Source organism: Castor canadensis, chromosome 15 (assembly GCF_047511655.1).
Source record: "Castor canadensis chromosome 15, mCasCan1.hap1v2, whole genome shotgun sequence".
NCBI classification, from domain to species: Eukaryota; Metazoa; Chordata; class Mammalia; order Rodentia; family Castoridae; genus Castor; species Castor canadensis.
In genome coordinates, this window is record NC_133400.1 from 18,465,111 (window position 1) to 18,491,786 (window position 26,676).

General features: G+C 51.8%; 2 protein-coding genes across 7 annotated transcripts in view; one reads left to right on the forward strand and one right to left on the reverse strand.

The window, feature by feature from the left end:
* Positions 1 to 24,695, reverse strand: Ripor1 (RHO family interacting cell polarization regulator 1). 5 transcript variants are annotated; one of them, XM_074055834.1, is made up of 23 exons: positions 24,451 to 24,695; positions 21,687 to 21,746; positions 7,543 to 7,669; positions 7,281 to 7,433; positions 7,045 to 7,123; positions 6,590 to 6,613; positions 6,440 to 6,493; positions 6,183 to 6,335; positions 6,018 to 6,081; positions 5,886 to 5,929; positions 5,682 to 5,807; positions 5,094 to 5,242; positions 4,892 to 5,021; positions 3,460 to 4,809; positions 3,259 to 3,380; positions 2,359 to 2,491; positions 1,954 to 2,089; positions 1,670 to 1,831; positions 1,263 to 1,421; positions 922 to 1,118; positions 750 to 833; positions 550 to 640; positions 1 to 420 (listed from the first exon to the last, which is right to left on the reverse strand). In XM_074055834.1, exons 3-23 carry the CDS (start codon positions 7,644 to 7,646, stop codon positions 323 to 325), a joined length of 3,612 nt encoding a protein of 1,203 aa, XP_073911935.1. In that variant the 5' UTR covers positions 7,647 to 7,669; positions 21,687 to 21,746; positions 24,451 to 24,695; the 3' UTR covers positions 1 to 322. The 5 variants fall into 5 exon arrangements, with proteins under 5 accessions (XP_073911935.1, XP_020026701.2, XP_073911934.1 ...); XM_020171112.2 differs by lacking the exons at positions 21,687 to 21,746; positions 24,451 to 24,695 and adding an exon at positions 16,207 to 16,365; XM_074055833.1 differs by lacking the exons at positions 21,687 to 21,746; positions 24,451 to 24,695 and adding an exon at positions 8,529 to 16,158 and having other exon boundaries at positions 3,259 to 3,377.
* Positions 21,677 to 26,676, forward strand: part of Agrp (agouti related neuropeptide) — a 21,735-nt gene continuing 16,735 nt past the window's right edge. For both annotated transcript variants that reach the window (XR_012441924.1, XM_074055840.1), the window contains exon 1: positions 21,677 to 22,705. Coding sequence is in view for 1 of the 2 variants with exons in the window: in XM_074055840.1 (XP_073911941.1) it covers positions 22,645 to 22,705 (61 nt within the window). In the remaining variant the exon portion in view is untranslated. The remainder of the gene's footprint in view (positions 22,706 to 26,676) is intronic.

The window sequence follows — 26,676 nt, forward strand, 5'->3', positions numbered from 1 at the left end:
ACATAGGAAAGCATTTTGCTTTTTTTAATTTTCTGTAAAACTTTGTAAATAAAATATAAAACCAAGGGTTGTGGTGAGGCAGAGGCAAGGTGGCCAGGCCCTGGACACTATTTGGTGAGGGATGTGCTGAGCTGAGGCTGGGAGGCACTTAACTGCAGGCACTGACTCTACCAACCCCAGGGACAACAGAAGAATATATTAGATTTTCATGGATAGGATTCTGTGGGGAGAGGTGTCTGGAGCCAGCCCTCACCCTCCCTGCCAGTGCCTGGTTAGCCCTGAAAATGGGGGAAAGGGGCACTGGGAGCTGGTGAGTAAAAGTTCAGAATGCTGTGCTGGCCATGCTGCTGGGCCCAAAGATACGGGGCAGGGCGTCTAGTGACTCCTCCAGCCGTCGATGAGCAGACTGTCCTTCTTCCCCTGTAAAGAAGGAAGATGGGGTCAGGAGTGGCCCTGGCCCTTCCACCCCGGCCTCATATCCTAGTGCCATCAACCAACCAAAATGTCCCAGAAGCCTCTTGACCCATATCTCCTATCCCCTAGCCTCACCACACTGCTGCAGGCTCTGTCTGGCAGCTTCCCTCACAGCTTCTGTGTCTGTTTGGCACAGGTAAACCAGGGGCTCAATGCCCTCAGGAGCCTACCAGGGAAGAGAACATTGAGGTGGGCTCATTGGAGTAAGCAGGAAGGACTCAGGGATAGGGGTACCTGGAGGGGAGAGAAAGGGTAGGTGGGTTGGTAGGGGTCACCTTAATGCAGCCCAGGGCCAGGCATCCAGCCACTCGAGTCTGCACATCCTCATCCTCAAGCTGGTCAAGGAAGCACAGGAGGGCCTGGACAAGGGCAGGAGGGCAGACTTAGCCAGACACTGGGAGCCCAGAACCCCAGCCTTCACCCTACGGGAAGCCCTGCTGAACTCACCCTCTCTCGGAAGACAGGGCCCAGTGAAAGGCTCCGGAGTTGGGTGCTTACAGCAGCCATGACCTTGTTGTTGCCATGGACGAGCAGGGAACTGAGGGCCCGAAGCCCATCCCTTTGCAGCCGCCCCTCAGGTGCCAACCTCAGGGCCTTCAGCACAACAGCCTGGTCATCAGAGTTCAGATTCCGCACTAGTAACACTGAAAAAAGGAAGTTCAGGTCTGGGACAGATGGTCAAGGCAAGAAGCCTCCTGGGTAGAGAGGCCTTGTCCTCATGCCCTATCCACGTCCTCAGACCCACCCAACATGGTCAGGCTGCTTTGTGGTCAGGGCCACTGCCTCACCCTCCTCTGCTGTCTCGGTCACATAGGTCTCCATTGAGGGGCTATCCAAGGCTTCAACGTAACACCAAAACTGGAAGATGGTGAGCTGTTCCCCAGGGCCTGGCTGGGGCCTCCTAGGCAGCTTCTGCCCCAGGGCATCTTCCAGGAACTTCACACAAACTATAGGAGACAGTATCATGCCTGAGTTGAGATGGTCCCAGGCTTCGAGGGGGAAGAAAGTACTCCCTTCCCAGGCTCAGGTTCAGGGGCTCCCTTGTCCACACCCTTCTCCTCTGGATATAAGCTTCACTGTTTCTCCTCAGTGCTCAGATTGTATGTTGCTGTGGGCTGACCTGTTCTTCCCTAAGGTCTCCATCACTGGAGAGCAGAGAAAGGAAGGAAGAAGAACAGGTGGGGAGTTCACTCACCAGCCTCAGCTAAGCCTGGCTGACGCAGAGAGAGACGGGCACCATACTGGCTGCAGAAGGTGAGGAGCACTCGTTCAATGGGGCAGATGAAAGGGCTGAGTCCCTCTGTGCAGTGGTCCCAGAAAGTCAGAAAGCCCGGACGAGAGGCTGAGAACTGCACCACTATGAGGGGGTGAGGGAAACTGTCAGTAACAAAGCAGACAGGACAGACAGATGTGTATATGGTGTGGAGTATGGCAGGAGCTTCAGGCAGACACCAATGCCTGAGCACAAGAGGCCTTTACCTTCCTGGGCAGAGGTGGCAGGGATCTCCCATAGCCTGCTGAGCTCGCACACTGCCTCGAGCACTCGAGCTTCCCGCAGTAGCCGCTCCAGGGCCCACGCCTCCTGGCAGCGCAAGGGCCCAAATGTGCCAAGTTTCTGGAGAACAGGAGTGGTCAAATAGCTCAAATGTGAGGGTAGAGCTTGGGGAGGGTGAAATTCAGGGACTATAAATCCCAACATGCACTTGGAGAGGCTGGTGGGGATGGGGAGCTAGAGTGGGAGGTATTCCATTCAGCAAAAGCCTGCTGTTGAGGCCCTGGAGCACTGGAACTCAGAGAAGGGACAGAGCGCCAGGACTGGAATGGACGGCTGGTCTGGGGCAGGGATTTAAAAGGGAAAGGTGGGGTAAATACCACCAGCCTCACCAGCAGGAGGCGACTGCAGTGGTACAGGTGCTGGACCAAGGTAGCGTCCAGAGCTGGACACCCTGTGCTGAGAGGGCAGGCACTGGGTGAGTCTAGGCTGTCCTCAGCCCCAGCCTCCGGATTGCTCGGGGGCCTGAGAGAAAAATGGGGTCAACCACCCCAGGAGCACACATCACCATCTGGTCACCAGAGTTTATTTTTATTAAGCTCCTCCCATCCCGGAATGGACAATACAAAGACAACAGACAATGGGTAAGTTCACAGAGAACTTCAGGAGAAGGAAGGGACTTTGGCTAGCAGGAGTAGCAGAGATCTTTAGATCTTTTAGTCGGTCTGCCCTGTGTCACCTCCAGCTAGGATCGCAGGGGCTGCCAGGGTTGGAATGCACGGGAGTAGGGTTGCAGGCGGGATGATTTACGAAATGTGGACTGCAAGGGACGAAGGGGATGTGGTCGTAACTTGTGAAGCAGCAGAGGGCGGAGGGACCAGGCACGACTCTCAAACCGGTATTGGTAAAGGCTACTCTGGGACCTGAGGAGCCGAGACCTCCGGGAGAGTCGGTGTTGAGACAGAGAATGCCGATACTTGGGGGTGCAGGATGTATGAGGAGACACTGAAGAAGCTCCTTCATAGGGTAGGTCCAAGGTGAGGCCAAGGGAAAAAGGAAGGGCACGAAGCTCACGGGCTGATGGGGACTGGTGGGGGAGGCAGACATTGCAGAGACGAGGAGCAAGGTGGCCAGAAACACTGGGGATAGATGAGGTTAGAGACATGGGCATTAAGGACACATGAGGTATACACGAGAGTGAACACAGGGGCACTTATCAGCAAATCCACCCTCATTTGCTCTACCTGGCCTCACCTCACCTGTTCCCCCATCTTGCCTTTCTCCCATCTCACCTGTCCCCAGGCCCATCATTGTCTTCATCCTCATCTTCGTTGAGGAAGCTAAAGCTCTCCAGGGCATGCTCTACAGTGATGCTGAGACTGGAAGCCCGGCTGCGAGTCATGCCTTGTCTCTGCTGAGGTTGTGAAGAGGGTTAGAGCTGCAGCAAACCACTGGCCACCCTCCTGTGTGTCCCAGGCCAGCCCAATCCTCACCATGAGCAGACTCTCCAGCCGGGTCAGCTCTTGCTCTAGGCCCTGAAGCTCAGGAAACTGGCCACGATAGTCATCCAGAGCAGACATTAGGGCCCCAAGGGCCTCCTCCAGCCTCTTGTCCCCAGCCCCTGCAGTTGTTCCTGACACTAGGGCTTGAGAGGTAGTGCCCAGGCTAAGTTCTGAGTGCTGGGGTGCAGGGACTAGGGGTGAGGGAGGGGGGCTTAGGCTCTTAAAGATGGGCTCTGTAGGATCTGGCTCAGGGTTTGTGAGGGGTTTCCAACCAGAACAGGAAGTACTCTGGTAGAAAGTGCTGGATCTTACAGGGTCTACCTGAGTACAGGGAGCAGAAGCTGAGTGGTTACAAGACAGTGGAATGGTGGAGTCTGAAGAGGGGCTAGGGACTAGGTCTGGAGAAGGGGAAGAAGGGCTTACAGTTATAAGGGTGGAACTTGTGGTGGTCTGGGCTGGGCCCATATCACCGGGGGTAGGACTTCTAATAGTGTGAGTTGACATCCTTGCTTTGTGGGTGGGGCTTGTTGTAGTGTGAGTGGGGCTTGGAGTAGTGTGGGTGGAGTTTGGGGTGGTATGGGTGGGACTTGGAGTTGTGGGGGTGGGACTTGGAGTTGTGTGGGTGGGACTTGTGGTGGTCTGAGCTGGGTCTGTATTATTGGGGTTAGGGCCTGTAGTTGTAATGTTAGAGAGCATGGGCTTGTGTGTAGAACTTGTAGCAGTGGAAGTGAGGCTTGGTGCAGTATCGATAGATCTCATGGCACTACAGGTGGTGCTTGTAGTGATATGGGTGGGACTTGGCAGGCCAAAAGGGCTAGATTCTGTGGTCTTATGAGCTGGGTCTAGCTGTGCAGATGGGGCAGGGTCTATAGATGTGGGGGCAGGACTAGTTGTACTGAGTGTGGTGTTTGTGGCAGAATAGCCAGTGTCTAGAACAGGAAGAACACTACTGGGGTGCTCCCCATGGGTGGGATCTGAATGTATTGGTGGGCTAAGTTCTGGGACAGGGATTTCTGATCCCATATCTAATGAAGCCTCAGCCAAGGCAGCATCCACACTGGCCTCACTGATGTGACTCAGAGTCCGACTGTAGGGGGCATGCCCATTGGCCAAGGTTGGGGCCATGGCCCCCTCTTCATCCATGGGCCCAGAGCTGGGGGTCTCAGGCCTGCGGAAGGCAACTTGGATGAGTGTGGGCTCAGGCTGCTGCACCAGGGGCCTAGGGGCTGATGAGTGGCGGGCAGTGCCTGAGAGCTGTGGGCTGGATGAGTCATCTGAAGATTCAGATGAGAGGGACCATGCTGTCCCATTCTCTAGCTCCTCCTGCCGCCGTAGCATGTTCTAAGAGAGGGAAGAACATTTTAGGATCACACCTAAGAAGACCCTGGAAGATAGTAAGGCATGGGCCTAGGCTGTGACTCACATAGAAAGCCTGCTCGCGAAGCGATGGCGTGTCTGGTGGGCTCTGGCTATAGGTGGAAAAGCGCTTGGTGACAGTGGAAGCTTTGTTGACAGTAGAGGCAGTAGAGGGCTGGTCATCCTTGTCAAAGGGGCTAAAGAGTAAAAGGCCATTAGCTGTGCCACACCCCTCCTGCCGTACCCCTAACCCCTTCAACCCCACCAACCTCCATATGACTTCCAGGCTGAGCTTGATGGTGCCAAGGTCATTGATGTCCACAGCCACAACCTGGGGCAGGGCAGCAAACAGGTCCTTTGTCTCACAGGAGACACTACCCACAACAACATGGTTGGCCAGGCCCTTCAGTTCTGTCACCTGTAGCCACAAGTGCATGGTGAGGTTACAAGAGTGGAGGGATCCTGGGCAATCAGAGGTCTGAATTTGCATAGAGATTGTAAGATTGGTCACAGGGTCAGAAGGCTATGAAACCTTGAACTAGTCTGAGAGCATGGAGATCACAGAAGTCCAAATTGATAGGGTCATTGAGGTATAGGGGTCAGAGTCTCCTAGGGAGTCAGGGGATCAAATATTCATAGAATCAGAAGATCATGAAAAGGTCACAGGGTCAGGAGACCATGAAGTATAGGAGTTACAAAGACTGTTCTCTAGGCCATAGAGATCTCACATTCACAGGGCCATGGAGACATCAAGGGGTCATGGGAGTAAGGGTCTCAGGATCAGGAGGGTCACAGGTTCATAAGATCATGGGGTTGACAGGACCAAAGTATCCTGTAGATCTGGGCAGAGACATCACCTTGATGGACAGGAATTCGGTGAGCAGAGGAAGAAAGACCGTTTCTTCACTGTCCCACACCTGCTTTCCACTACCCTCAATACGGCCTCGTAGTTTCCAGCGCTGACGGCCATATTTCATACAGATCTGGGGAAACAGGCAGGATGAGTCTGCTCTTGAGGTTGTGACCCTTCCATCCCAGCCCTCCTGTTCACATCCTCATACCTCATACTGATCACCCACACACAGTCTGGCGAAACCAGCCAGTCCTGGGAGATAGGGGAGAAATAGATGAGCCATGTTGGGGGGCTTGAGCACACTCCCTCTTCCCTTCCACCTGCCCCCAACAATTAGTACCTTTCATCCGGAGATGAAACTCGCCCAGCTGTGCCTCTAACTCACTCTCCAGCAGACACATGCTCTGGGATAGAGGAGCAGGGACAGGAGGAAATCAACAACCAGTCCACTCTCACCAGCCCTGCCACACCTTGTGCCTCTACCTCAACGGCACTCATCTCTCACCTCTGTGTACTCTCGATGTCCCCGAGTGGCCTCAGCCAGGCTGTCCCGGGCCTCTCGGCTCCCTGGGGACCCAGTGCTATAGGCACGGACCATGTTGTAGGCACCATCCCGGAGACGCCTCTGGACACAGTATGCCTCATACAGCTCATCTATCTGGGGAGGTGACAGAAGGAGGACTGAGACTCAGGGCCTAGCACTCCCATTTCCCTATGCTATCCAAACCCTCATCCCACTCTGTGTGCATGCTGCACAAGTACCTTGCTGGCATGGAACTCCAGTCGTCGCAGGAAACGTTCAATGGACTTGACTTGCTGGGGGAGAGGTGGGTCAGGAGAGGCCTGAGGCCCAAGACTCTTTCCCCTCCCCCATGAGCCTACCCCTTCCAACACTAATTCATATATACTTACCTTGTCCAAGTCATACAGGAAGCCCTACAAGGAGAGACAAAAAGGGATACTTAGGGGATATAATGAGGAACACAGCCAGACACTTGTCCACCCCAACCCATCCTTCAAGCCTCAGCAAAAGTGTTTCCTCCTCTGGCAAGCCCTGACTGCTTTCCCAGGAAGAACCTGGCTCTCTCTTCTGTAGAATTAAACATAATCTCCTGCTGTTACATCTGGAGGTCAAAGTTTCCCCACTGGAAGCTTCTGTGAGCAGGCATTGGTTCCAAAACAGAAAGTATGCACAGTAAAGAAGTTGGGATAGAAATCCCCTTGGCCTTCCCTTATACTCCTTTTTCAATACACACCTGATCAGTGACTCAAGAAAACAGCCCAATGTCATGCAGGGCTGGCCCTGCCCAGCTACCATACTGGGAAGGCAAAGAGCATTAGTCCAGGACATCCCTACCATCACTCACCAGGCGGGAATTTCTCTTGGACTCCTTTATCTGCCCTTGGAGCTTCTCCTGCTCCTGCTGGTGCACTTCCAAGTAGGCCCTGGAAAGAGATGACAAGAGTCAACTTACCACTCCAGCCTCAAGCTGCCCAGGGTATTGGCAGCAGGCAGAGGGTACAGGCCTAGAAAAGGTTCCTACTAGCAGAAAGCTGGGGTGGGATGCTGGGACAACCAACATGTGGGGAGGGAGGTGCTTACGTCAGGCCCCGCTTAAGGGCAGCGTAGACAAGGTCCAGCCGCTCTGGCTGTGGCACCTTGGGGGCTGGATGTGCCACAGAAAACATCCTGGATACTCGAGAGAGCACTAGGGGCTTCCGTGGGGGCCCTGGCGGACTGAAGACCGGGAAGCTCCTGAAAAAGAGGCTGCCTTCAGAAAGTGGCAAGCAGGAGTCCCCCAAACCCTAACTACACATCCATCCCCGACCCCATCAGACTCTCTCTACCCCATTAACCGCCGTACCTGGGCCCACGCTCGTGGCTGCTGAGGACGCCTGCGAAGGACTGGCTTCTACTGACCCGGGCGCTGAGCAGGCGGCGCTGCGGCCGCACCGACAGGGACATCATGGAATGAGTCCGCGCGGGGCTCCCTGGGGGTGGCGGGGGTGTGTGTCCAGCACCAGTCGGGTCCCTGAAGCCCCCTCCCCGCCGCCAGGTCCCAGGGCTGGAACAAGTCCCTCCTGTCACCAGGTACAATTGTCCCGGTGGGCTCCAGCTTCGGTAACCTTAGCTTTGCCGGCCCAGGCGCTAATGACAGGGCAGCCAAGGGCGACTCGGCCTCGGACTCAGCGTGGCCTCGGCTCGGCCCCCACTTCCTGCCTAGGTGCGGGCTCCGCCCGCCGCGGGGAAGGAAGGCAGGGGGGGGGGTCGCACGGACCCTCCTCCCGCTGGGAAGGGGCAGGAAAGAGGCGGGGCGCGCGAATAATGTGCGGAAGCGCCTGTTTACCCGGGGGCGGAGCGGCCTTCCCAGCCCTGCCCCTGGCTGTCCCCAACCAAGTGGACACGGAGCTCTGGTGCCCCTACCCCGGGAGGCCGCGGGAGGTCACGGGGAGGGGCGGGACAAGCGCGCGGAACCCCATGAAGCTGCAGGACAGGCCTGGCCGGCGTGAGCTAGGCTCCCGCAATCCGCCCTCCCAATGCAGAGTACGCACTCGGCTCCCACCAGCTCCCAGGCGCAGCGACACCAGAGCCCTCCCAGCTGGGCGCTGGGAGATTCCCAGAGAGGGGGCAGTGCCGAGAAGTGCCCCGCCTTCTCCACTTTCCTGTGGCTGGGATCTGGAAACTGAGTCTCGGACGAAAGCATTCACACCTGCCTTTGGTGGTAAGGGATCCTCGGTAGACACCCCCCCCATCCCACTCTAACGAAACACGCACCCTTGACCCCCAGAATCCGGCCTGCACCCCCTGTGGACAGCCCCAGACCCTTCGCAGCCCCAAGCTGAGTCCTACCTTTCTTCTTGGCGTTCATGGTAGGTTCCCGAAGGCCACCGACCCGCGCTCGCCCCCCTGCGTTCCCAGTGGCCCAGGACCCCTTATTGTGCGCCTGGCAGGGCTCCGTGCTCGCTCCCAAGCCGCTCTGGCCTGGGCTTCGGCTCCTCTCGGCGCCTCCCCCCCGCCCAGTTCCTGCCGCCTGACTCAGCCCGCCGGGATGGGGCGGTACCCGTCCAAGGACTAGGGGGGCACCAGACCTCGGCCTGCCTGGCCTCAGTTAGGGAGCTGAGGATTAGGAGCTCGTATGACGGGAATTGGGCACTGGGACGAATATGGAGGCATAGAATGAGGGGGCTATGGGTCACAGAGAGAGTAGAGAGCTCTAAGAGTGGTTGTGGGGGGCTGCTGAAAGAAGGCTGAACAGAGGACTGAGAATTGGGATTCTAAGTGTCAAAAGGTGGAGGGAGGAGTTGCAGGGTTTGAGTGATATACTATGCCAATGGAGGGCAGAGAATGGGGCGCTGGGCATTAAAGTTCTGGAAAGCTGTTTCAGTCCTAAGAGGGATGCCAAGAAGGAACTGGGTGCAGAAAATCCAACAGCCCCCTATACCACACTCACCCTTATACACACTAAGGGGGAGCTCAGTCTGGGTTCCCCCTTTCCCCAGGCCAAGGGAAAAGGATCATGATCTACTGTCTAACCAGGGCATCCTCTCTAGCAGAAGCTGCATCCTAGGGCTGAGGTCTCATCCTTCTGGCCCCCAGCTCACTTGGGGCTCTTCAGCCCTGAATTCTCTTAATGCTGACTCTTTCCTGCCCTCAATAGTTCTTCTTTGAATATCCCTTGTCTACCTCCAGTATGGAGAAAGGCCACCATGTCCACTGGGCACCCTGTTCCCTGACCCTGGAGTGGCTAGACACTCCCCCACCCCACAAACACTCCTGCTCTTTGAGGCTCAGTTCTGCTACACTGTGCTTACTTTCTCCCCAAGCCCAGGGGTCTGCATGTGTGAAAAAACCACCAATCCCTCCATAGATTCAGATGCAAAAAGTCTAAGGACTTCAGTGTGAGAAATACTATTCCCATATCCCTTTGAATACTGGGTATCATGCACCCACTGTTAATCTATGCATTCCCATGGATTGTCCACCCAACCCTGGCCTCTCTGCTCCCTTCAGCCACCCCCTCCAACACTCCAGCCCTATCATCTGCTCTGGAATGCCCCTTTCCTAAACCCCAGCCACACTATCCTCCACAACCTCCAGGTGCTCTCCATCACCCCCACCTCACCTGCCTTTTATCTGAGACCTCTGGTCCCTTGAGCCCTCAGCTCATTTATTCAACTATTACTGAGTGACAGACTTGTGCCAGGCACATGCCAGTCACTGGAGAGACAGTCAGAATTTCACAAACACCATCCTGCACAGAACTCACAGTCCGCCTCTGCTTGCTTTCTCGCTGCCAGCTCCCCCTACCTTCTCTTCCCTACCTTCCCTGCACACCCTCCTCCCAGTCTGCATCCACAGCCACCCTTCCATCACCTGCCTACTGCTAGTATCCTCAGCACCTTGCACCTCTCTCCTACCTGGCAGAAACCAGTCTGATAACTCAACTCCCTATCCTTGCTGGACCTGCACACAGTCTGGAGGGAGCTGCCAGAGGTCTTGGCACAGCTGTCTGACTGGAACCACAGAACAATTCTCAATCTCAGCCAGGCTCTCACTTCCCATCTGGTAAATCCTCCTATATGGCCCCAGTCTCTCTCCCTTCTTGTAGAAGATGGGTGTTTCAGACTTGATCAAGTCACCAACAAGCTCCAGTCACTCCTACATAAAAAGTGAAAACCACCTTGGAAACTCCAGATACCCATCAAAAAACAACAGAATTATAATACAGGAAAAAGAATGAAAAATTAAACAACTATGTGCAATGATATGGCTAAATCTTACAGACATAATGTTGAGTGAAGAAGCAAGATACAGGTTGGAGGTGTGCCCCAGTGGTAGAGTGCCTGCCTAGAAAGCACAAGGCCCTGAGTTTAAACCCCAGCACCAAAAAAAAAAAAAAAAAAATCTATGGTGACAGAAGTCAGGCTAATAGTTAGTGGTTATCTTTGGGCTGTTGTGACTAGAAGGGCACACAAGGGTCTCCCAAGGTTCTGGAACGTTCTGTTTCCTGCTCTGTTTTCTATTTCCTGATCCTATATGGGTGTGTTCCCTTGCAAAAAAACAAAAACAAAAACCGTATCAACCTGTACACTTGGATATGCATATATTTATATACATGCATCTTTTCTGAGATGGGGGTCTCCCTATGTTGCTCAGGCTAATGTCAAAGTCCAGGGCTCAGGCACTCTTCCTTCTTCAGCTTCCCAAGCAGCTGGAACTATAGGCTCTGCTGTGCTTGGCTACTTTCTATATATATTATATTTCAGAATAAAGTTGGATTTAACTAAATAGCTACAGGGACTGGGAATGTACATGAGTGGTAAAGTGTGTGCTTAGCATGCATGAGGCCTTGAGTTTGATCCCTGTACTACACACACACACACACACACACACACACACACATAAAGTAAATAAATAACTACAAAAAAGAAATAATCTGCCAGTGGCTCACACCTGTAATCCTACAAGATCAGGAAGATCACTGTTCAAAGCCAACCCTGGGCAAATAGTTTGTGATACCCTATCTCAAAAAAAAAAAAAATCACAAAAAAAATTATCTCCATGTTTCTTGCTTTAGCTACCCTACTTCTCACTCCATTGTTCCTTTCCTTTCTAAGCCAAATTTTTGGAAGAATGATCTACTTCCATTTCCTCACCACACCTACCTACTCTTCTTCCCATCCTGGCCTGCCTTCTACACTCACCCTTCCCTTGACTGGTCCAGACAAGGTCACCAGTGACCTCCCTGTTACTGAGTCAACATGTCCAATGTTTAGTCCTTATACAATAGCTTGATCTCAGTGAAGCTTTGGATGTGGTGGATCCCTTCCTCTTCCGTAAGTCTTTCCTTTCCTCGAATTTCAAGAGGCAACATGCTCCTGGTTTTCTACCTATATCTCAGGCTGCACATTTATTCTGGTTTTTGTTTTTGTTTTTTTTCTCCCCAGGTACTGGAGGTTGAACTCAGGACCTTGCACTTACTAGGCAAGCGCGCTATACTACTTGAGCCACTCCACCAGCTCTTTTTGCGTTATTTATTTATTTATTTATTTATTTTTGGCAGTATTGGAGTTTGCACTCAGGATCTCACCCTTGCTAGGCAGGCACCCTACCACTTGAGCCACTACCACATTAGTTATTTTTGAGATAAGGACTCGCTTATGCCTGGGAGGCTTGGACTGTAATTTTCCTTTTTGTGCTTTTTCTTCCCAAAGCTGGAATGACAGGCACATTCTACCACATCTAGCCATTGGTTGAGACAGGTTCTTGCAAACTTTTGGCCCAGGCTGTCCTTGAACCTCAAACTCCTGATCTCTGCCTCTCTAGTGGTTAGGATTAAAGGCTTGAGCCACCATGCCTGGCTTTTTTGTTTTGTTTTTAAGCAGGATCTCACTAAACAACACTGGAACTCACTCAGCAGCCCAGGCTGGCTTCTAATTCTTGATTCTCTTAACTCAGCATAATAGTGAAATCACAGGCCTGTGCCATGCATGTTCTTTTCCCACAGAGGCCCTGTTCCTCTCTCCATCCCCACATGGGCTTCATGGGTTGTGTACATCTCCCTCAGCTCAATGCCATCTAAATGTTGCCAGCTTCCTTATCTGTCTTGTGAGCACTAGGCCTGCATATCCGACTACCTCCCCACAAGCTAACTGACACTGTGCAGTGGGTTATGATGGGATGCACTGAGTTTGAGGCTCCCCAGACTGAATTCATTACTTTCCTCCTCAAGCCTGACTCTCCCCAGTCTTAACCTATCCATGACAGCCCCACCATCTATGTACCCAAATTGTTCAAAACAGAAACTGGGAGTCATCCTGGGTTCCTTAGTCACCCACTCTTGCCAGGCCTAGCTTTTAAATGTCTCTGGAATCTGCCCCCTCACCTCCACCCCCATAGCTAGAATTCAGGTCTAAACCATCACCAACTCCCTAGAACCTTACAGCAGCCTGTGAGCTTGATGTCTCCCCTCCCAAACTCAACTAATGATTCTTCAGTCAGCAGCAACACTCTCTTCTGAAAATTCCAGTCACCTGACACTATAGCAAAAACTATCCTTTTTGAGTGTTTTCTATATGCCAGGCACTGTGCTTAACAAACACTATCTACTTAACTCCAGCAACAACCCTATGAGGTAAATCCTACTAGCCCTGCTTCACAACTGAGAAACCAGAGATTAACTGTGTGACCTGGGGCAAGATCTTGCTTAAGCTTTTTGGCCTTCAGATACCTGTAAAATTAGTATAACAATAATAACAACCACAACTACTACTTCACAGGGCTGCTGGGAAGATGAAGTGAGATATCTCCTCTACAGGGAGTTAGTTATTGATTGATGTGAGTGTCTCAGGTAGGGAAGTTGTGGTGCTCACTGTTAGCACACAACAAATAACTAGCTGCTGCTATAATTAATCATCATTAATCTGATTACACAGCTGGGTAAGGGTCGGGGCAATATTCAAACCCAGGTTCTCTGATCCATGACTAAATCTTTAGTATGCAGACTCTTGTGGCCGGTCATGGTAGCTCATGCCTATAACCCCAGCTATATGGGAAGCATAAGTAGGGGGATCACAGTCTGAGGCTGGTGCAAGCAAAAATTCAAGCCCCTACCTGAAAAATAACCTAAAAGCAAAAAGACTGGTGTGGCTTAAGTGGTAGAACATTTGCCTAGCAAGCATGAGGCCCTGAGTTCAAACCTCAGTACCACCAAAAATTCAGTCTTGTGAAACATCCATAGCCACCCCCTGCCCCAAGGTAAAGCCCAGACTTTCTAATGTGACCCACAAGGCCCTTCTGGGCCTGTCCTCTTCCTCCTAGTACCCTGTCCCACTCTCCAACAACTGCAACATCCTCAAAGTTTTTCAGCATCTGAGCAGCAGGCCCCTAATGATTCTATACCTTCTTTCCACTACTCTTGGCCTAACTCCCTCTCCTTCAAGTCTGACCCTCTTCTTCCTCTAGGAAGCCTACACTGGGTTGCTTCCTCCTTTTTGGCGCCTCTCTAGCTTCCTTTCTCTGATCTGGGAGGCCACATAACTCAGTTGTCAGTTCTCCTTTAGGGTCTGTCTTCCCACCAGCTTAAACCTTGTGGGGGTTGGGGCCTGTCTGCTTGCTCACTATGGTACATTCCAGGTCTTCTACCAAGGCCTGGGCACAGGGGAAATTAAGGAGGGAGGGAGGTAAGTGGGAAAGCTGGGCTGCCTGGACACAGGAAGAGGATCCTGACCTGCTGGAGGAGTAGGTATCAATTATAGTGTCCATCCTGACTTCCCTACTCTCCCACCCCTTGCTGCAGGATTCTCCGTCTCCTTTCCCACTTGCTGACTATATCATATGCCATAGCCATTGGGGTCTGTTCCATGGGGATGGAGTAGGGTGGAGGTGCCCTAGGATTCTTAAGAGTATGCTAATTTTCCCATCAATTTTCTTCAGCTGGCTGGGCTGTGCTGCCACTTACCCCCTAGTCCCACTATTGGTACAGTCTCCTCCTTAAATGGCCATCTGACTGACCATTTCAGGAGGTGGGTGGGTAGTATCTCTCCTGCTGGAGGCGGAAGGCTGAACCCCTTGAGCTAAGGAAGAAGGGCCATCTCAACTGGCAGAGGCTGCCTGAGAAGAGCCAGGGGTCTCTCTTGAGCTTATCTTCCTTACCATGTGTTGTGGACATAGGAAAGAATCCAGGTCCCAGGTCCTAAAGGTTATGGGATTTTCTGCACAGCCAGCTCTGGACAGCAGTGAAGGGCCCTGAAATGTATGCATGACCCCCATTCCTGTGCCCCCCCAATATGTCCTACTGACCAAGACTAGTACATCTGTGTGGGGAAAAAGGTCCTACTACTGATGCCTAGCTCAACGGTATGCCAGGCCAGCAGCCTCTCCCAGGAGTCCCCTGGTCCAGCACTGACCCAAGACAGAGGTAAACATTTGCTAAAAATAACCCGGGCAAGGGGCGGCTGCAAGGGAGAAGGGGTTAGCTCCACGGTCTGTCCCTGTCTCCATAGCAACTGCCCCAAACCCAACTGCTGACGTCATCCCACAGCTGCCAACCAGAACTGGTAGGGAAGGGAGGGGGCTATGCGGCCTGGGACCCCCCCCACCCCGGAATCGGGTGGAGGCGGCCGGGTGGCCTCACTTCCTGCCGGCCTCCTCCCTGGTCAGCTGGTCACATTCCCTGTCCCGCCGCGCGCTGGGAGCAGAGCTGACTCCCCCCCTCCCCGCGAGTCCTAATGGTGGTGGGCCGGGTGAATCACCCGCGTTCTCCTTACATTCTTTTTCACCTGGGCTGGACCTAGTCTAGCGCCCTCTGTGCTCCCCTCACTCCCACCCAAGCCCAGACCCCCTGAGATGGCTCATCCGGCTCCTTTCCCGCAGCTTGAGCAAACGACCCAGTGTGGGGTGGGAGGCAGAAGAGTGACCCATGCCAATCCTTGTCTCACTGAATATCTTGTACCTCTAGCCACAATTTTCACCTCCCACACCCACAAACAAACATCATCAATACTACAGAGATGGATGGTGCAGGGGAAAGGATTCAGATCTAATACTTGCTTCTCCCCCAAACTGGCTGTGTGACCTTGAGAATGTTACTAGCTTCTCTGGACCCATTTCTGTATCTGCCAGATGGTTATAACCCTCTTCAGAGCTGCAGCTCTGCTGAATGTGACAGGCCCAGGACACCATTACTGTTATATTAGACTGTACACGGACAGTAGGTACTCAGCGACCAGCCTGGACTTGCATCAGAACTGGCTCGGAAGGGTCAGTAGGAAAGTCAAGATTCAGGCTTTTCCTGGCACAGGACGACAGAGGGTGCTGACGTTTGACTTAGCCGGGGCCCTAACCTAGTGAGCAGTCCCTTCCCCAAACCAGTGTGCAGGGTGCCCAAGCCCGGCAGCTTGCGGAGCCCCCACAGCAGCTTCCATTTCCAGAGACAAGGTCTGTTCCCCGACCGCGACAGGACGATCTTCTATGGCTTCAGCTATGCCAGGTCTGGGTGGAAAGCACGACCCCTGGCCAGACTCAGTCACTTAGGGCCTTCCCACAAAGCGGCTTAGGTCAGCCTGTGGGCTCAGGAAAATCGGCCCATCTCGGAGGCTGCCTGCACCCCTTGTCGCCCCCTCCCCATTCCCAGATCAGCCTCTTCCGTGGATTGGGCGGCGGGAGCTCCAGGAGGGAGTCAGACAGAGGCCCAGGCTGGCGCCTTGGCCCGCCCTCCGGCCTGGCCCACCGCTGAGCCCCGGGGCACGGCCGCCAAGGCCTTGCAGTGGGAGGAAAGGAGGCAGCACCCGGCGCAGAAGGCCTGGAGGCGGCAGCTTTTGTGGGACGAATCTGTGTCCTAAGCGCCCGGGGGGAGGGGAGGAAAGACACAGCTCGGCCGGGGTCCCAGGAATAGGATTTGGAAGACAGGGCCGCAAGTCTGGGACCCACCGGGTGGCGCCTGTGGAGAAGACACCGAAACCGCAGCGCCCGCCCCAGCTCGGGCTGCGCACCCCCCCCCCGCCCCCGAAACGGCGCAGACACTCACATGGCTGCTCCGAGCTGCGAGGACCTCGCGCTTGTCGGTGTGTTCGGCGTTGCCCGGCCTGGTCTCGCCGCAGCTGCTGCTGTTGCCGCCGCTGGCGCCTGCCCCTCCCGCCGCCCTGCCCCTCCCCTGGCCTGCCGGGCCCCACCTCCTGAGCTCCTCGGCTCCAACACCCTAGGAGCGCCCACGGCTAGCTCCGCCCCATCGGGTTAACGGGGCAGGATGGTGGCCTGTGGAGTCCACCAGCTTTTGGGGAAGCAAGATCTTGGGGGACCCCAGGACGTCCGCGGGAACCGGGTGGCTTTCTTAGAACCAGACTCAGACCTTAAAACAGGAAGGGGGCGGGGATGCTAGGATGCTCCTGCTTCTCCCTCTCCCCAGATCCCTTCCAGGCTCCCTGCCCGTGATGTCCTGAAACAGGTCCTTGGAGCTGCCACTGCTAGTTGGGTTGGTTGGAGAAAAGAATCAGGCTCAGTTACTGGGAAGGTAACAGGGAAGCCAGATTCCATCTTGTACCTTCTGGGTCCAGACTCTGCCCCTCATTCCTCCCTGCCTTTTCAGACAGCCTGTTTCCCCACAACCCTGTCTGGCTGGTAAGCCTGGGCTCATAGCCAGGCTATGCATTCACTACTCATTGGATATGGATTTCTGAGGAGTCTCAGGCTTGCTACTAGGGCATAGGTGAGGAACCTGACAGGCTCTGGGTATATGGCACACATTGGCCATAGGGGCCAGAGCTTGGACTTTTACAAAGCCAGTGCTAAACTGCTAGCCCTCCCCAGGAATGGGTTGAGGTGGTGCTAAGAGCTGATCTCCACTGGGGTCAAAGGGCCAGCTCCACCACTGCTCCCATTAATCAAATTCAACTGTTCCTCTACAACCCTATGCTGCCATCCTTCAGGTTCCTCAGGTCCTAATTATCTTTAGAGTTAGGTTAGGCATAACACAGAAGTGGTTTGAGGAACTTTACAAGGTCCCTAAATTTCTGCCGCTGACTCAGGTCCTCAGGGGTGGTCTTGGCAACTTGGTATGGCTCTCAGACTCTCACCAGAAACACCCCTTAGCATTCCCAGTTATCCACCTTTCCAGTCCTCCTCTTAGCTATTTTTTTTCCCAGAGCAGCATCCTGTTCCAGAGCCCTGAAAGCCCTCATGGATGACACCTACCAGTCCTCATGATTGTCTAAAAGATGTCCTTCTCTTCTTTTGTCCTAAGCCCTGCCAAGTGCTACTTCTGCCCTGGTTCCACCTTAGAGGCTGAGCCTCTCTGGAACTCTCAGAATTGGCACCACTGGGCCGTTGTCTGCCTCTAAAGTCACCTCCCTTAGTAAGGCAACCTCCAAGCACCTTCTTTGCAGTTACCCTCCCATTGTTAAATCTCTGTCCACCCAGCTTCTGACCCACTCCATGCCCTACACCAGGGCCAGGCAGCATGTGTGCCTGTGTGTGCTGAGGGGCCTGACTGGTCTCTAAACAATGTGCGGGTAAGGACCTCAGAAGTACTGATTACTATTGTCCTGGCTCATAGTGGGTGTTCAAGAAATATTTGTTGAATGAGTAAGTGAATGAGTGAGTAAAGGCATAAAGCCTCCACATCCCGCTCTCTTACCCCCACTCCCACCTTCATTTGCTGCCTTGTCTTTTGTTGTTATTGTTTGAAACAAAGTCTTATAATCCAGAAGAGCCTGGAACTCATTATGTAACTCAGATTGGCCTTGAGATCCTCCTGTTTCACCTTTCGAGTGATGGGATTATGGTTGTAGGTCACCACACCCGGCTGCCTGGTCCTCTTTATTCTACCTGTTTAACATCTTTTGAATTCATTCCCTCCTCCAACCTATTCCCACTACCAGTGTGTTCCCAATTGTATTCATTCATTCAGTGAATACTCAGAGCAGGTCTCACACTTGGTGCTGCCTGTTCCACTTTGGGAGGTTATGCAAGTCAAGCCCATGCTGGGATTGGACCCAGGGCCTTCTGAGTGATAGGTAAGCATTCTACCACAAAGCTGTATCCCCAGCCCCAGAATTGCCACTTTTTTTTTTTTTATTCAGTACTGGGGTTTGAACTCAGGGCCTCCCACCTGTTTGGTAGGCACTACTCTAGCCACTGGAACTACTTGGCCAGTCCTTTTTTGGGGTTGAGTATTTTTGAGATTTCCCAGGTTGGCTTTGAACCATGATCCTCCAGATCTTTGCTTCCCAAGTAGCTAAGATTATAGGTGTGAGCCACCAGCACCCAGCCAGAATTCCCACTTTTTGTGAATGATTCCTTTACCTTTAACAGTCATTCTGTCCTATGTCTGCCCATGTCTCCACTGTCACGGGGCCTGGGCTACTATTTTTTCTGACCATCCTATCTCTACCTTTGTCACCAAAAGTGGATCTCCACCCAACATGATCTTTTAAATCATGAATCATGAATCTCTTCCTTAAGAGGCTTTGATGGTTCCTCATTGCCTGCAGGATGAGTATAGACAGTGATGGGGCCTTAGGGAGGACTGACCTAAGGTGACTTCACCTTCTATCTCTCACCTGTTCTGTGCCAAGCCTGTGTTGCTCCAGTTTCCATTATAGCAGCCTACCTACAGCTCCCTGGATATGCCTCCCACTTGGCCTCTGCCCTTTCTCCTAGCCTCGCTTCTTCCATGCCCTTGGAAAACAGGTCAAATGCCTCCCTACCTGTATCCTCTGGCTCCCCAATCACCCACTGTGAGCACCCATGACTTCATATTGTCCTCATCTGTGGCCAGTCCTGTGACCACCAGAACCAGACACAGATGGGGCTGCATAAGTAGATGCCACACCCTGTGAGTTCACCCAGGGGCTTTGAGGAACAGAAAGCATCTGAGGGCCACAGGATTGCTAGAGGCTTCTCAGGCCTCTCCTCAGTCACCAGTGAGCTGGCCCAGGAAGCACACAACCAAACCCCACTTCACAGAGGAGACACCTGAGGCTCAGAGAAGACTGCTGCCTTCCAGGTCACATGGATAGGATGGGCTGAATCTAAGCTCCAACTTGGCTCCTTGACTCATATTCAGTTTGGCTTTGCCTGAGTCAGACATTGCTCCCTGAGTACATCCTCCACCCAATGCTGGCTGGGAGCTGAGGTGTAGCAAGGAATCATAGGCACGTCCATCCTAGAGGAGTTTACATTCTTGGAGGTGTAGATTGAGACCTGAGAAAAATCCCCCTAATAGAGCACAGAGAGTGGTAAGAACCCTAGTGAACTCTGGGTGCTCATATGTGGCACTGTCTGCTGCACTTTGCAGCAGTTCAAGTCCAAAACCCCAGAAAAACAGAGGCTTCCCTTGTCCCACCCCACACCTCCTATAGGTTATAGCTCACTCCCAAGTTATAGCTTCCTCCCAACTTTCTCTGAAGAGACAGAATAGAAGCCTGCCCCTTACTGTGCCTGTGGCCACATCATTTATTCACCAGGTATTCACCAAGCATTCATGGAATGCTTGTTGTGTGTCCATTCACCGTGAAGGGAAGGACCAGATTGGAGGCTATCCGTGTCCCCACCCATGGGGACTCACAGTCGATCAGAATAGGTATAGTCCCAAGTCTGTACACCTTGTGCATCACCAAAACTGAGGATGTGGGTAAGGTGGGTGAGGGAGGTGTGTATGTGTGTGGAGGGGGGTGAGAGAGAGAGTATTCTCAGTATGGCATGTTGTTGGGGCTCCCTTGACGGGAGCATCTGAAGGTTCAGGGCACAGGGGGAGGAGCAACTTCCTTCACTGGAGGGAAACAAAAATCCAGCGTGACTGGGGGATTATGTGTGTATGTGTTGGGGAAGAGGCTAGTGATGAGGGGCTGGGGCACTGGCTGAGGAGCATGATTCTACCCTTGTGGTGATGGGAAACCTGGGATTTAAGCTGGGGGATTTTGTGGCCATGTCAGTTTGTGCTTTGCAAAGGTTATTCAGGCAGTGGAACTGGCGGCAGCAAGGAGGTAGATATCATTTCTAGCTGAGTTGATGGTGGCCTGGGCCTGGCTGGGGGCAATGGAGATGGAAAGCAGGAGACATTCAGTGAATGTTTGGAAGGCAGAATGCAGGACTTTGTGACCCATGGGATGTGGCATCTGGAGAGGGGGAGGCATCCTAGACGATGCAGAGGCTTTGGGCTTGGGTGGATGATAGTATTTTCTCAATGAGGTGGGAAAACCTAGAGGATCAGGTTAGGGATTTTGGATCAGGTTAGAGGATCAGGGTAAGAGTCTGTTAGAGCAGGTTGCACCTGAGGGGGTCTGTGGACCATCCAAGGGAGGCATTCAGAAGGCACCTGGACATGAGGAAGGATCTGGGCTGGGAACAGCCGTTGGAAAGGACAGTGATCAATCATGTCACAAAGAGGTCAAGTAAGGAAGGACCAAAAGTGCCAGAAAAGTGGCTGACTAGAGCACTTTGGTGTGTGGTTGGAGGCAGAAGCAGGCTTGAAAGGGCTAAGTGTGGAACTGTATCCCCATACCCACAACCAGCCTCCGTACCCTCCACCCCCAACCTGGATCCTCCCTCCCATTATATGTTAAAGGTAAGGGCCAAGGATGCTGCCCCAAGTTCAAGTCCAAGCTTTACTATTCTCATTTTGTGTTTTCAGAAGCCATTCTCCTTTCTTTTTTTTTTGTTATAATTTTTTATTAGGATGTATTCATTATAGGCGGGATTCATATGTCAGGATTCATTTTTTTTCTTTTGGTGGTACAAACTTGCTAAGCAGGCACTCTTACCACTTGAGCCACTCTACCAGCCCACTCTCCTTTCTGATGCTTTAACTGCACCCATGCAATCAATCACTCATTAAAATTACAATCAGAGGGGTAGGAATGTAATTCCGTGTACATGCTAGTGCTTGCCTAACATGTGCAAGGCCCTGGGTTCAATCCCCAGCCTCGAAAAAAACAACAGCAACAAAAAAAAAACACACCTTGCAATTAAAGAGTTGCTCCATCTCATTAATAAGCAGCACAGGGCAAAAATAAACAAGACAAAAAAAATTTAGCCTGAAATTGGCAGTGATGAACGTGATGTGTGAGTGGATACTCTCAGGAGAGTGGAGAACTGGTTTGGAGTGTTTCAGTGCAAACCTCCCTTTCACCCTGACATTTGCCCTTTGAGAAATATATCTCAAAGAAACAGGTTTTCAAGCAAAATATCTGTGCCTGAGGATGTTGACTACTGGCTTGTTTAATCAGGGCTAACTGGATGACGCAGCCTGTCAGGGAGAGAGAGAGAGGGCTGAAAGAAGCTCGTGCATGTCCTGAGGTATTCTGTGGTCACTGAAAATGGATGTCAGACATGCACTGAACACCTATTATGTCCCTGGTATCATTCTAGACATTGGGGACATAGTGGTGAACCAGATTGGCAATGTACCTGCTCTCGAGGAATTTACAGTCTGGCCAAAGAAGATATAAAATAAGTGAGTTAACGTATAGATAAAGTGATTTCAGAGTGATGGAGTGAGGGACTACTTACTTTAGTCAGGATGGCCAAGGAATTCTTTCTTGTTTGAGGCAGTGACATTGGAGATGAGACCTGAGTAAGAAGTAAGCAGTTATAGAATGAGCCTGAGGAAAAATATCCCAGGAAGAGGGAACAGCAAGGGATTAGGGGGTAGGAATGAGTTTGCTGTATTTGTGTTATATAGGCTAGAAGAGATGAAAGGTGATAAGGTCAGGGTAGGATCTAGTCAGGGCAGAATGAGAGTTTTATATCTCAGAATATGGAAGGGTGCTCAACACAATAAGTACAGTGGAGTGGAGAAAGCTCCAAACTGTGTGACTGCATCCATTGCCTCTGAGAGCTGTCAGGCCTTTCCATGTGCCAGTAGTGACCATTATGTCAGGAGTTGTAATTGATCGGATTTTTTTTTTGCAGTACTGGGACTTGAACTCAGGGCCTACACCTTGAGCCACTCCACCAACCCTTTTTTGTGATGGGTGTTTTCCAGATAGGGTCTCCCAAACTATTTTGCAAGGGCTGGCTTCTAACTGCAATCCTGATCTCTCTCTCCTGAGTAGCTAGGATTATGGTTGTGAACCACCAGCGTCCAGCTGGATTTTCTTCTTGTTTTTACTTATACCACAAAAGGTTTGCAGTGAACATAGCATCATTTAAAAAAACAATATGGTCATTACTTATTGGGACATCTCCAGGCTGGCTTCCATACTGGGAGGTGTAAGTTTCTAGGTTGGGCAGTGATTTCCCTGGTGACTCGCCCAACACTGGGCTGGGCTGTCTCTGCTATTGCCCCTGCTGGTCCAGCTTCGGCCTCTAGGGGAAGCTGTGAGCAGGGCTGTACTGGGCTGGCGTGGGCAAGGGGTGGGGTGACTGTGTGTCCCTCAAGCTGGGCCGGGCGTCTTTCCTTCCTTCCTGACTCCTTTCTCCTAAGGGACAAGAGGGAGGGACGTCTTTGCCTCTCCCAGATCATGAAATGAGCTGCTCCCTTGGGACCCTTTCAGGGCGGGGCCCCCTTAAAAAATCTGCAGTGCGTGGTAATTTTTGTGTGTTTCTACATCTAGGAGAAATGTTTTGACAGAGACTAGGAGGGCGTCTTGGTGGGGATGGTCCCAGCCACCAGGCATCTGGTACCATCCCTCTCTCCTTTGCCCTGAGATGATAACTTATGGCCAAAGATCCCAAAATTGACCCCTTCGCTGCCTGGTCCAAGCTCTAGTCCAGAGTTGGTCTTTGGCGCCACCATGTGGGAAGTATCCACACTACAGTTGTAGATTTGTCCAAATACCACCCATTCTAGGGGTGGCCCATCGCCTCCAGTCAGATTTCTTGAATAGTCAGTGGGGTATGCAATGCACAGCCTATTCAATCCGGTATGGCCACCCCGCTCACACTCAAACCTGGTCTTAGGTCAGGAGCCCTGGAACATCAACACCACTGTTAAAACCTCCACATCAAACCTGTAATCCCAGCTACTTGGGAGACATAGGTAGGAGCATCAGGGTCTGAGACCAGCCAGGCAATGCAGATCCTATCTGAAAAATAACCTAAAGCAAAAAGAGATGGAGACATGACTCAAGTAGTAGAGCACCTGCCTAGCAAGCGTGAGGTTGGTAGTTCAAACCTCAGTAACACACACACGCACACACACACACACACACACACACACACACACACACACAGAAAGAAAGAAAGAAAAGAAAAGAAAATTTACCAACAGCACAAACCCTGCTCCTTCAGGAGGGACAAATGCTTTCACTCCTCCACTTCCCAGTCCTCTTCTTGAGCTGTTCCAAGTATGCTACTCATAGCTGATCCTCCTTTCTTTGGACGATACCTGTGACCACCCCTCTTGGCCATGGAAGCTAGTTGCTTCTCTGGCTTTCCCTCTTCCTGCCCCTTGCAAGGTTTAGGCCCCACTCTGCCTTCCTTTATTCTTTTTCTAGGGTACCCCAACAATTTACCGGGCCATGTTTGTGGACCCACAGTGATCACATGAGTCTCACTCCATTCCCCCTTTAGGGTGATTCTCCAGTATCCCAAACTCATTATGTAAAGTCAACCCCATCTCCTCTCCTCAGATCTATTCTTCTTGGGTCCTCATGTGACCTTTTCCCTGATAACCCATTAGTTCTGAGTGAGCCCCTCTTCTACACCTATGTTACCACACCCTTGACCAGGCAACCACCTGCACCTCCTGCCTTAGTGTCCTTGGATCCACCATGCCAATCCAGTCTCCACAGAGCAGCCCTAGCCTCTGCATGTTGGACCTTGCTCCTCCTCACTTCTTCTCTGTCCAGTTCCTCCCCAGGAGGTCCTGTCTCTGGCTAGACTGTACTTCTTTGTGACCCCTGAACACACTCTGCTTTCCCATGTCTACTGGTCTTTGTACGGGCTAGTCTGTGCACCTGAATGCTTTTTCATCTTTCTTCCATGACTAACACCCACTTAGCCCTTAGGTCTCAGCATGGATATCATTCCCTTTGGGATAGCTTCCCTGGACCCCAGGTGGGGTCAAAAACCTCTTATTCACCCTCACAATGCCCTATGCTTGCCTCATGACTGACTTGATCTACTTGTTTCCTCTTCCAAAATGGCCACCTGCTCCTGCCCCAAGGTTCTCCAAGGCCAGATCCAGAATGAGTCACCTGGCTGTGCCCAATTTCTACGCTCAGAGGACCCAGACCTCAAAAGCCATTGCGTTCTAGGGAGAGCAAGACCATGCCTGCGAGTCACCACAGTGAGCCGCTGGCCAGACTGGATTGGAACCCAAGGCTCTTACCTTTCTCTCCTGGGCTCCCTCATTCCCTCACATGCCACTGTGAGCTGAGCTAGTGTTCTTGAAGGCCCAAAGGACCTTGACTAGAAGGAAGTTGTCTTGGGAACTCCTCTCCTGGAGGAAAGAAAGCCATCAGCCCAGGTTCTTGAGAGCCCAAAGTGCTGTCCCTGGAAGCTCAAGGGGGCTAGTGTACAGGTGACCTCAGGTCAGGATATCTGATGAGAGGACCTAATAAGACTTATTTCTCTCACAGGGATGTGCAACAGGAGTTATGGCCTATGTGTCATTCAGGGAGGGCTTGAATTCCTGAGGGGTGCTGGTGGCAGCTGTTATGGTCCCCAGGTTAATTACTTCCAATGTCACAGAGAAGAGAATGTGCTGAGTTGTGTCCTCCCCCACTCAGCCTCAGCCTCACAGGGCATTCATCTCTCCAAACCCATTCTACCTGCCCCCAGACTGAAGTCTAAAGATCAGCCCAGTACTCCTTCAGACTTCCTTACCCTTACTCTACACCAGCCCCCACAGGACTCCTGGCTCATCTCTGAGACTGTTTAATGGGGTCCCACCTCAGGGCCTTTGATTCTGCTGTGCTCTTTGTCTGCCTCATGAGTCATTTGCTCAGGGAGCTCAGTAAACACTGATGAACAGAACTGCTCAGAAAATAAACAAAAAAGTGCCAAATAAGCTGTCTGACACTTTGGAGATGCTCCCTCCACCTTATCAAATTTGCTATGCAATAGCCCAAAATAGAATGGAAAGGACCCATTCAGTCTTTTCTAGTGCCTTTGGTTCCAAATCAGCTTGCCTTGCAGTTCTTTGGAATAGCCCTGCTCTCTGTTCTAGGCCTCTGCCTAAAATTCAGCCTGACCTTCTTTAGATCTGGACATTCCTCCCCTGGGAGTAGGGAAGCCATCCAGGACCCCTTCAGCGGCCCCATACCCACCCCCCCCAGCCTTCTCCTAATCTTTTTTTAATTATTTTTATTTTTTTTTCTTTTATTTATATGTGCATACAATGTTTGGGTCATTTCTCCCCCTGCCCCCAGTCTCCTAATCTTTTAACACAATTGTGATGACTTGCTCAATAGCTGTGAGCTCAGTAGGACCAGGGATCGTGATGTCTCACTCACCAGCTCCATGCGAGTGCCTTCCATAGGAACTTAAAGGGTGTGCAATGAATACCTGTTGGATGATGAATATCTGGAGGTCTAGGGCACTGTGACACTTTCTCCCTCTCTCCATACCCTGTCAAGACAGAGCCATCTTCATTGATTGGTCCAAATTGTCCAAAGGCACAGGCTTTCTCTCATTTGAGCTGCTTGGTTCCTTGTGATTTCTGTTTTCTCACTCCTGTTTGTCTCCTGATTTTCCAGAATAGCATAGTGACTTGACAGTTTCACAATAAAGTTGAAAACTTTCCCTGACGTTCCTCCCTGCCTGCTTCCTGGAATCTGCTTTCCATCCCCCTTGGCAGTGTCTTCTTCACTGGGATTTCTCACAGCAGAGAAGCAGAGACATTGGGTTTTCACTCCACCTCTCCTTGGCTCTGTTTCTCTAATCTAAAACCCTAGATTTGTTGTACCATGAGAGGCACTGGAGTTAGGTTTTCCTTTAATTTAGGCAGATCTCATTAAATCAAGGTCCTGGACTCCCAGGGGCTCAGCTTAGGGCCTTTGCAGAGCTTTCAAGACAAGGTCCCCAACCTCCAAATCCTGCAGGACACAAAATCATCTTTGTTTCTTTGCTAAGTTTCCACATAATGACAGTTTCTGGATTTCCCCGGAAATCTAGAAAACTATAGGAATATTTCTAATTCTTTCTTTTTCTTTCTTTCTTTCTCTTTCTTTTGTATTGGGGTTTGAACTCAAGGCCTATTCCTTAAGCCACTCCACCAGCCCTTTTTGTGATGGGTTTTTTTGAGATAGGGTCTCACAAATTATTTGTCTGGGATTGGCTTCAAACCACAGTCCTCCTGATCTCTACCTCCTGAGTAGCTAGGATTACAGGCGTGAGCCACCAGCACCTGGTTTCTGATGTTGTTTGTTTTTTTTTAAGATGCCATACTTTTTAGATACCCAGAAATTGCACACACACAGAATTTTTAATTTCCAATACTTTAAAACTGTACAAATGAAAACTGTACACTCAGCATTCTACACATAGTCTTCCTGTCAGCCATCCCTAGAAGGAATTTGTCACTGGTCAAACAGGAAGGGATCATGCAAATGTT

What these genes read in the sequence shown, in the direction of transcription:
- Ripor1 (XM_020171110.2), bottom strand. An exon ending in GTTTCATCTCCGGATGAAAG is followed by an intron (nt 5,930 to 6,017) that starts GTACTAATTGTT and finishes CCTATCTCCCAG; the next exon opens with GACTGGCTGGTTTCGCCAGA. An exon ending in AGCCTGGAAGTCATATGGAG is followed by an intron (nt 5,022 to 5,093) that starts GTTGGTGGGGTT and finishes TTTACTCTTTAG; the next exon opens with CCCCTTTGACAAGGATGACC.